General features: G+C 40.1%; 1 protein-coding gene across 3 annotated transcripts in view; it reads right to left on the bottom strand.

Annotated features, from left to right (window-relative positions):
- Window positions 1–11159, bottom strand: part of IP6K1 (inositol hexakisphosphate kinase 1) — a 64364-nt gene that overhangs the window by 23870 nt on the left and 29335 nt on the right. For 2 of the 3 annotated variants that reach the window (XM_012638467.1, XM_012638477.1), the window contains one exon: window positions 6577–6927. In XM_012638467.1, the coding sequence (XP_012493921.1) occupies window positions 6577–6799 (223 nt within the window). In that variant the 5' untranslated portion in view covers window positions 6800–6927. The remainder of the gene's footprint in view (window positions 1–6576; window positions 6928–11159) is intronic. The other variant, XM_012638485.1, reaches the window with a different exon arrangement.

Below are 11159 nucleotides of genomic sequence, written 5' to 3' on the forward strand. Positions count from 1 at the left end.
AGGCATACGCCACCATGCCTGGCTAAGTTTTTTTATTTTTTTGTAGAGACTGGGTCTCACTATGTTTCCCAGGCTAGTCTCAAACTCCTGGCCTCAAGTGATCCTCCTGCTTCAGCCTCCCAAAGTGCTGGGATTACAGGTGTGAACTACCGTGTCTGGCTGTAATTCTGAATTGCTTGTCCCTAAAAATTAATGAATGATGTCGAGCATCTTTTTGTATATTTATTGGTCATTTGTATATCTTCTTAGAGAATGTCTATTCCAGTCCTTTGACCATTTTTAAATTGGGTTGTTTCTTAACTCTTAATTGGCAAAAAGAGGTGATGGTTTTTAGAACATCTCAAACTTTTTTTTTTTTTAATTATTAACCTCAGGGCTTTTACACATGGTTGGGATGTTCTTTGCAATGCCCTCTTGTCCACAGCTCCTCATCCTTCAGTCTTTCCTTCAGGTTGCCCCAGACATTCCTTCCCTGATCATCCTATATTATGTCCTGCTCTAGAAACCTCATTATTTCCAATTACAGAACCTTGCTTAATTTCTTCATAGCACATACCACAATCTATAATTGTTTTGTCTATATGTAAGCTCTTTGAAGGTACCGACCTTTTATTGTCTTTTATACTAATGGGCCTGGGCCTGGCATCTAGTAGACGGTCAATAGATACTTGATATATGAATGAGGCAAAATTTATTTGAAAAACTTATTTGCATAATTATACAGAAGGCTTAAACTTCAGATTTAGTACTGCAAGCAGTAATACTTGATGATTGCAGCCAAACATATTAAATAAATATTTATTTTTAAACCTATTGCAAAATATGAAATATTTTTATTGACAGTTTTCCTTAGCTTGGTTGAGTTTTAAAAACACCTGTGCTTAAGGCAATAATTATATATTCGTGTATGTGTAGGTGAGTATTCATACATGTATTTCTTAGCTCTTTTGCTGATACGGCCTAAAAGCAATGATACTTTAGTAGCAACCAGTACATCTAGCACCAAAATTATGACTTTTCTAAATGCTATTCCTACAAAGAAAGCAGAGGTCCTTGGTGTAACGGTTGGTTCCTGAGTTGGGGCAGGAAAAATATAAGATGAGCCTGGAATATCTTTTTTTTTTTTTTTTTTTTTTGAGACAGAATCTCACTGTGTTGCCTGGGCTAGAGTGCCGTGGCGTCAGCCTAGCTCACAGCAACCTCAAATTCCTGGGTTCGAGCGATCCTTCTGCCTCAGCCTCCCGAGTAGCTGGGACTATAGGCATGCGCCACCATGCCCGGCTAATTTTTTCTGTATATTTTTAGTTGTCCAATTAATTTCTTTCTAATTTTAGTAGAGACGGGGTCTTGCTCTTGCTCAGGCTGGTTTCGAACTCCTGAGCTCAAACAATCCGCCCGCCTCGGCCTCCCAGAGAGCTAGGATTACAGGCGTGAGCCACCGCGCCCGGCCTGGAATATCTTGCGGTGACAGAAAGTAAAGAAGTAGTCAAAAATGATACGAGTACATGTCAAAAGTGCATAAGAGCCAACTTTAAAGGAGTTGCAGTGGCCAAATCTAGAAGAATTTAAACAATAAAATATCCATAAAACCATACTGATAAATAAATGGGTATGAAGGGATAGTTTTTCCTTATAGAATTCTAATTCCTTTTAATTAATAAATATAAAAGGATTGATGGAAACAGAAGTCACCATTAACATTAACACACAACACAGTAATAATTGTGGCAGACAAGGATCATCCATGGATTCTAAAATTAGGGGGCTAAAGTATAATAAGAAGCCAGATATTTAGAGAGTCTCAAAGTACCTCCCTGTAAGATATTTGCCATAAGATAATTACAATGGGAAAAATAACAGCTTTACTTACAGTAAAAAAGCCTGATAGACACCACCTTAACCAAGTTAAATCACCAGTAATAAGACATCTACCTCCTGACATGATGGTTGCCCAGATTATATAACCTCAATCTGATCATGAGGAAAGAAACCAAAATTTAGGGACATTCTAGAAAATAATTGCTAGTACTCTTCAAAAGTGTTGTGGTCATTAAAAACAAAGAAAGACTGAGGAACTATCCCAGATGGCAGGAGACTAAGGAGAACACAATGCAATGTGAAATTCTTGACCTGAAAAAGAACATTAGTGGGAAAACTGCCAAAACTTGAATAAGATGTATAGATTAGTTAATAGTTATTATGTCAGTGTTAACTTCCTGGTTTTGATAATTATAAATTATACTACGGTTATACAAGATGTTAGCATTAGAGGAAGCTGGGTGAAGGGTATATGGGAACCCTATATTATTTTTGAAAATTTTCTTTAATTTTAAATTTATTTCAAAATAAAAAGTAAAAACCCTTGGTTATAGGTCTTTGAAATATGTTAATTTGACCAATAATATCTGTGGTGTGATGAGATATATATTGGTTTTTGTCTACAGTCCTGGCTTATACCTCCCACAGTCCTTGTTACAATGTTGGGCAATTTAGGCCTCAGGAGCAGGTGGTCAGGACATAGAATCTCTTTAAACTTCTCCTGTCCTCCTTTCACCTGCCCAAGGTGGGACTCTAATCTGACTGTGGGTCAAAAGAATCTCATTCCAAAAAGGGTTCTACCCCATACCCTGAATGAAGAAAAGCTATACAAAGAGGCAAATCTGAACAGACAAGCCTTGCTGGGCTTAGATCATGTGCTTTTTGTCCAATCACATTTCTACACAGTTGTCAATCATGCCTATGTAATGAAGCCTCCATAAAAACCCAAGAGGACTGGGTTCAGAGAGCTTCCAGAGAACTGCACACACAGAGGCAGACAGGAAAATGGAACAAGAACTCATCCACTCCCACTCGTGCCGGGAGGGTGGTGTGCTCTAGCTCCACAGGGACAGAAGCTCCTCTGCTCAGGATTCTTCCAGGCCTTGCCCTATGTATCTCTTCATCTGCCTGTTTATTTGTACCCTTTAAAATATCCTTTGTAATAAACCACTAAACGTAAGTAAATGTTTCCCTGAGTTCTGTGAGCCACTCTAGCAAATTAAGTGAATCCAAAGAGGGGGTCGTGGGAACCCCAATTTGAAGCCAGTCAGTCAGAAGTCCCAGAAGCCTGGACTTGTGACTTGTGGGAAGGAGGAGTTAGTCTTGATGCCTTCGCTCTGTTGGGATGATGGTATCCCCGAGTAAATAGCATTGGAATTGAATTAGAGGATGCCCAGCTGGTATCTGCTGCTTGGTGTGTGAGAGAAAAACCCACATTTGGTCACAGAAGTCTTCCGTGTTGACTGCTGTGGAGTTTAGAGGAAAGTATGGTTTGGGGAGTGTTTTCCCAAAGCAGTATCTTTCACTATTCTTCTGTTTTCGTTGAATAAATTGGGCTTTGCTTGACTTAAAAAGAGGGGATTGATTTTAGTTTGAGTGAATTTTACTTTTGAGAAAGTATATTTGTTCTTCCCTAGTGAAAATGGAGTCTAAGCAACAAAAATCAAGTTGATCCTCAGGATTTGTTATGACCATTAAAGATACCCACTCCCCAGAGTCAGAGGAGAAGGTGCAGTGAAACACTGAGCCAATGCTAGAGACTGCCAGTCCCTCTCCAGGAAGCACCTTGAGGCTGTGTGAATTCTCCCATCCTAGTTCTGGTGGTTGTAATTTAGAGAACATTTATCTGGAGCCAGGGCCCACCTGCCTTTTAAGAGATTTTTTTCCTTACCATCAGAAGAATTCTATGAGCTAACAGGACCTATAGTTCTCTTTCTGGTTTTGTCATATTGACGGCAGAAGGTTTGGCCATGAATGTGTTAAGTATGGACGGATAGGCAGATGAAACTACGTTTATAAACCATTTGGAACTGTTGTTCCTTACCACTTAGAGGAGGTAGTGTGTTTGATTCTGGCTTCTCTCTTTGGCAGCCTTAGAACATTTATTCTTCCAGATTTAACAGTCTTTTGATTGTTTTGAAAGCAATAAAAACAAACCACCTAATTCAAAACTGCACAAAGGACTTGAAAAGAGATGTCTGAATAGAGATATACAAATGGCCAATAGCACACCAACACTATTAGTCAATAAGAAAATGAAAATCAAAATCAAAATGAGATGCCACTTCATATCCACTAGGATGGCTATAATAATTAAAAAACAAGAAATAAGTGTTTTCAAGGATGTAGAGAAACAGGAACATTGCTGATAAGAACATAAAGTGGTGCAGCCACGGTGGAAAACAGTACGGCAGTTCCTCAAAAAGGTAAACACAGAATGACCATATGATCCAGCACTTCCACTCCTAGGTATATATACCCCAAAGAATTGAAAACAGGGACTCAATGAATACTTGTAAGCCAATGTTCACAGCAGCATTATTCACAATAACCAAAAGATGGAAATAACCCAAGTGTCCATCAAGAGATAACACATAAACAAATGTGGTATATACTTAAAATGGAGTATTAGCCATAAAAAAGAATAAAGTTTTGGCTGGGCATGGTGGCTCACGCCTATAACCCTAGCACTCTGGGAGGCCAAGATGAGAGGATTGCTTGAGGTCAGGAGTTCGAGATCAGCCTGAGCGAGAGTGAGACCCCATTTCTACTAAAAATAGAAAAATTAGCTAGGCGTCATGGCATGCCTGTAGTCCCCACTACTTGGGGAGCTGAGGCTAGAAGATCACTTGAGCTCAAAGCATTGGACATTGCAGTGAGCTATGATGACACTACTGCACTCTAGCCAGGGTGACAGAGCAAGATTCTGTCCCCCATCCCCCAAAAAAGAATGAAGGTCTAGTACATGCTATGACAAGGATAAACCTTAAAAACATTATGCTAAGCGAAATAAGCTAGACGCAAATGACAAAAATTGTATGATTCCACTTATGTGAAATATCTACAATAGGCAAATCTGCAGAGACAAAAAGTAGATTAGAGGTTACCAGGGGCTTGGGTGATGGAGAAATGGGGAGTTATTATTTAATGGGTACAGAGTTTGTTTCAGATGATGAAAAATTCTGGAAATGGACAGTGGTGGTGGCTACAAAACCTTGTAAAAGTACTTGATGCCACTAAATTATACACTTAGAAAGCAAAAAGTCAATCCTAATATGGATTGGCTTTTTTCTTTTTTTGAGACAGCGTCTCGCTCTGTCGTCCAGGCTGGAGTGCAATAGTGTGAGCATAGTTCAGTGTAACCTCAAACTCCTGGGCTCAAGAGATCCTCCTGAAGGGAAGGAGGGGGGAAAAAAAAAAAAGAGAGAGAGATCCTCCCGCCTCAGCCTCCTGAGTAGCTAGGACTATAACGTGTATGCCACCACACCCAGCTAATTTTTTTTTTTTTGGAAGAGATGGGGTCTTGTGCTGCCTAAGCTGGTCTCTAACTCCTGGCCTCAAGTAATCCTCCCAACTTGGCCTCCCAAAGTGTTGGAATTACAGGCGTGAGCCATCACACCCAGCTTAGGTTGGTTTATCTGATTTGAAACTCCCTTAAGGATGGTGTCAACGTGACTGAAATCATACAACTTTAAAAAAGTTAAAAAGCAGGACTCAAAAAATAAAACTTGCACACAATGGACGATCATAAAAATGTATAAACACATTAACAATGACCAAATTTTAAAATAAAGTAAGGGCTGGGCACAGTGGCTCAGGCCTGTAATCCTAGCACTTCAGGCGGCCAACATGGGAGCATCACTCGATGACAGGAGTTCCAGACCAGCCTGAGCAAGAGTGATACCTTATCTCTACAAAAAATAGAAAAATTAAGCCAGGTGTGGTGGTGTACAATTATAGTCCTAGCTACTGTGAAGGCAAAGGCAAGAGGATCACTTGAGCCCAGGAGTTTGAGGTTGCAGTGAGCTATGATGATGTCACTGCATTCTAGCCTGGACAACAGAGTAAGACCCTGCCTCAAAAAAGTAAAAAATAAAATAAAATAAATACTCAAGCCAGGAGTTCAAGACCAGCCTGGGTAACACAGCAAGACCTCGTTTCTATTAATTTAGTTTTAAAAATATAAAAATTTTAAAAATTAAAATAGGACAAAGTGAGTTGATTCCACTATAATAGTCATGGGGCTCTTTTCTATAAAGTTAACTTGTATCTTAAAACAAATTATTTTTCCTTCAAAGGTTAGGGCTTCCAGCCCCAGAAAGTCTCTCAATTTCTTACCATCAATTCATTCCCTCAGCATACACAGATACAGGCTCCACAGAGCCTCCTTGCCAGTCATCCAACTGCCTTAACCTGCAAAGTATCAATTCGTCCTCCTCTGGGGCCTGAGAAGTGCTTCCCTCTTCTCTCCTACACTGTCACAGCAAACAGGGGAAAACTCCTTGATAATAGCATGCTCTTCTCCACCAATGGGACTTAATTCTGTGAAATAATTCTAGCTTTACCTATCGGTGAGTTCAATTTTCAAGATCTAAAGACCTTGCTGATGCTTTTAGCCTCTAATTTTGCCTAACAAAATGACTTAGCTGCTTTGAGACAAGAGACCTATGGTCACATCACATGGCAAACAGAACAAGGAAAACTGAGCCCAGGAGCCCAAGGCTGCCGCTGCTCTCACTAAACTGGCAAGTGACTGACCTTTGTACTCAGGGGTGAACTCCTTCATTTCAGGAGGAAGGGACTCGTAGAATCGCTGTTCCCGGGAGATGAGGGGCTTGCACACAGTGTGGTCATCATAGCGCATCATGCTGCTGTGTCCGCCCACTTGATGGATGAAAGGCTCCAGGAGGACTCCCCTGTCTCCAGCCCGACTTGCGTTCTTGCCATACTGCCCCACTTCCATGGTTTGACAAACACACATTGCGTTGGGGGCCAGTTGCACACTGAGGGCAGAGGATGCAGCACATGGGCCACAAAAGGAGAGCTAGGCAGACGATCCTGGCGAGCTGAAAGCCAATGGTCAGACTATGTTCAGCTTATTATTCTGTCCTACAGAAAAGGAGAGAGAAAGAGGGAATCAAAACATCTGGCCAGTCACAATTTCCCTGGAATGCCACGAGTGACAGCAGGGTCTCTTGTTTTGTTCCCTGATATGTGTGTCCCAAGCACACACAACACTGCTTGGCACATGAGAAGCAGTTGGTAAATTTTTGTTGAATGTGCAGCTCTGGTCTCCTCTATCCATCTTTTTGCGCACAGAAGCTAACATTCTCTTCCTTTCCTAGTTCTCAGATTCCTTCTAAGTTCGCTAAAGGACAGACATCAGGAAAGCAACTATTCTCAGTTTACTTTACATTCAAAGATGATGAGATCAGAAAAAAACAGAAGGCAACATAAATTTGTTCTGTTCAGTCTCCTAATGATATCCAGTGCTAGTAAGAGTGTTTCCTTGACTCCAAGGAAGGGTTTTTAACTGAAAAATCAAGTCGTATTAGATTCCCAAATTCTCCACTGAAGGTGCCAGGAATGAGCAGACAGGAAAACCCATTCCATGATGAGTTGTAGAAAAGGTTTTGCTTTTCCCAAAGGAATTCAAGTTTCAGATTTCTTCTACTTTAAATCTATGGCTGTCAATTTATAAGCATGTCTAACACTTTCCCTCTGACTCTATACCAACCAGTGAGACAAGGAAAAGCTCTCTGTACTCAAACACCTCCTTATAATGTCAATTTTCTCTCAAGAAAAGTTAAAGTAGTTGGCAACTTCCTTAATACTGAGTATATTTTAAAATTACAAACAAAGCAGGCAAGACTATATCTGAAAGATTAAGAACCAAAAAGAAAAATGAAATATTTGTAGAACAGGAATGTGGTCCTACCTGCAAGAGATAAACCATTGGGTTTTTTTTTTTCTGGACCTCATAATTATGGGCAAAATGGGCTATACAAGAACACCACAGCAAAAATGCAAAATCTTCTTAAACCAAAGGTGCCCAGGCAGCTATGTTCTATTTCACTGCTGTCACCAAAATATTCTCTACTCCCCTTCCCCCAAACAGATTGCATTATTTTAATGCACACATACTTTTTTGCCCAGTTACCCACTTTCTAGTCCTTCAGGACAAGGCAACTTTCTACTCCAAGGAGTTTTCCCAGACTACATTCTCTCCACATTTGAATATAGTGCACACTTCCAAAGCTCCTAAGGTACCCTATGCCAACTCCATCACAGCAATATGCCACTGAACTGTCATCACCACCAAATCATTCTCTCTTATCTCCAGAACCAGGGTCCAAAGCAGTTCCTGGCATGCACTAAGTGTTAAAAAAAAGATTTGTTGTGGGCCGGGCGCGGTGGCTCACGCCTGTAATCCTAGCACTCTGGGAGGCCGAGGCGGGCGGATTGTTTGAGCTCAGGAGTTCGAAACCACCTGAGCAAGAGCGAGACCCCGTCTCTACCAAAAACAGAAAGAAATTAATTGGACAACTAAAAATATATAAAAAAAGTTAGCCAGGCATGGTGGTGCATGCCTGTAGTCCCAGCTACTCGGGAGGCTGAGGCAGTAGGATTGCTCGAGCCCAGGAGTTTGAGGTTGCTGTGAGCTAGGCTGACACCACGGCACTCTAGCCCAGGTAACAGAGTGAGACTCTGTCTCAAAAAAAAAAAAAAAAAGATTTGTTGTAATGAATTAGATAATCCCAGGCAGAGCATTGTGAGTAAAAGTACAACAACATGAAAATAAGTCTCAAAGAGTCAACATTTAGGGCAAAAAGTGGGGAAGCAATTGTGAAGAGCCTTTTCTCTAGGAGAGGATAGATGAGGGTCTCTGGAGGTACCCACTGTGGCAGTGGACTCTAGTCAGTACTGCTGATTGGTTCCTACTTTGGCCCCAATCAGGCTAAAAGAGGCTTATCTCTGGGGCTCCACTTATCCTTGGGATTGCCTTTGACTATAGATACAAGGAGAGTACTAAGCTTTCTAGCCTGGGTCACTGCGTAGCTGGGAAAAGAGAGGGGTTGACAGTGCCAGGTGTCCTAGAAGTCTTGGGCAAGAAGGTCAAGGCTATGGCCATTCTCTGAGAGATCCATAGCAACTTCTGCAGCTTCCACAGGACTGAGGGGCAGAAGTAAAATCTTCAATCATGTCTAGATTTTTGATATTTTATTTCCACATGATGTCTACGTAAAGTCATGGTATTGTTTTTGTATCTGAAATATTTTCCTAGAAGTAAACACATTTCTATAACTTTGTTTTGGCATTACTTATATAATAAACCTGGAACCTGAAATAGTACACAGAACTCTCTCTCAACCTCTGTGAAGCCCTGTTTACAAGGTGTAGAGCTTTGGGTAAATCACTTAACTTCTCCAGGTTTCCTCACTTGTAAAATAAAGATATGCCCAGTCCTAACCCTGTGGGATTTGCAGATACAGGTAAAAGGCCCAGCACTGGAAATAGCAACAGCTCTGACTCTTTTTTATAAACAACCAGGGGCTACTGTAAAAACCACTGACTGAGAGGGCTGTAGATAATGATAGTGGTTGCCTGTATAACATCTTTCTCTGCTACTTCATTACTAATAGAGCCTCAATCTTATTTAGGTAAACAACTGCATGTTTCTGCTCCCCCAGAGGTCATGGGATTCCACTGCTTTGCCTATGAGTTTATGTATCTCTGAACTATAGTAGAGTCTGTCTGTCCTTTGCTTTAAAACACTTTGGTTCTATTTTTAAGATAATTATTGCATAAAATGGAAAGAAAGATATTTATGAAAAGAACTTTCTTGAGACTCTGAAGTTGATTTTTTCTCACTAGTGAACTGCAACACATGTAAATAAATTTGCACTGCAAAGATATTAGCTATAATATAGTTAGGCTGACTTTCTGGTTATAGTAACCAACTCCTTGAACATATAATTGAACTCCAAAATGAACTATGTTTCTAATCAAGTAAAATGAAATTTATCAGGTTCTCTCTCGGCCAGGCGGGGTAGCTCATGCCTGTAAACTCAGTACATTGGGAAGCACAGTGGGAGGATTGCTTGAGGAGTTCGAGACCAGCCTGGGCAATATAATGAGACCTCATCACTGCAAAAAAACAAAAAAAAAATTTTTTTTTTTTTTTTAATTAGCCAGGCATGTCGGTATGTGCCTGTAGTCCTAGCTACTTGGGAGGCTGAAATGGGAGGATCCCTTGAGCCCAGGAGTTCAAGTTTACAGTGAGCTATGATCATACCACTGTACTCCAGCCTAGATGGCAAAGTTAAAGCCTGTCTCTTTAAAAAAAAAAGAAAAAAAGAAAAGAAAAAGAGGTTTCTCATGTTGCTAAAATTTATGTGTTAATTTTTCCTTTTTCAAAGCTGCTGGTGAGGTGAAATGACTTTCAGGTTTTATTATGATTTGTAAATTAATAAATGGGATATTTAATTCTGTAAAAAAATTAAAATGGATAAACTGAAGTATATGCATACAAGGAATACTAAGCAGTAATGAAAAAGAACCAACTACTGCCACATACGACACAAATCTCATAGACATGATTTAGCAAGAAAGAATCTGGACACCAAAGAGGCTATTTATACAAAAATGTAGTGTTACTTATCTGAAATTCAAAATGATGTTAGAGACAACAACAGTTACTCTGGGAAAATACTGATTGAGAAAGGGCACAGAAGTGGAGGTGACATGGTGAATATTATAAATATCCACTGAGCTATAACTCAGATCTGTGAATGTTTCTGTGAGTTAGACTTAATAACAAGGAAAAAAATAGCGTTGCTCTACATCAGCAAAAAACAATCAGAAAATGAAAACCGTTTAAATGTATCTTATCCAAAATAGCAACCAAAACTATAAAATACCTAGACATCATTAAAAATTATGTCAGACCAATAATAAAACTTTACTGAAGGATCTAAAAGAAGACATATTATGTAAGGGAGTACTCAATACTGAAACATGATGAAATTTCAATCAAAGTCCCAAAAAGGGCCAGGCACATTAGCTCACACCTGTAATCCCAGCATGTTTGGAGGCAAAGGCAGGAGGATCTCTTCAGGCCAGGAGTTTGAGACCAGCCTGGGCAAACTTGTCTTTACAAAAAATAAAAAAAAATTGGCTGGGCATGGTGGCACATGCCCATAGCCATAGCTTCTCGGGAGGCTGAGGCAGGAGGATTGTTTGAGCCCAGGAAGTTTAAGGTTACAATGAGCTATGATCACTCCACTGCACTCCTGCTTGAGTGACAATGAGACCATATCTTTTTTTTTTTTTTTTTTTTT

Source organism: Propithecus coquereli, unplaced genomic scaffold (assembly GCF_000956105.1).
Source record: "Propithecus coquereli isolate 6110/MARCELLA unplaced genomic scaffold, Pcoq_1.0 Scaffold1, whole genome shotgun sequence".
NCBI lineage: Eukaryota > Metazoa > Chordata > Mammalia > Primates > Indriidae > Propithecus > Propithecus coquereli.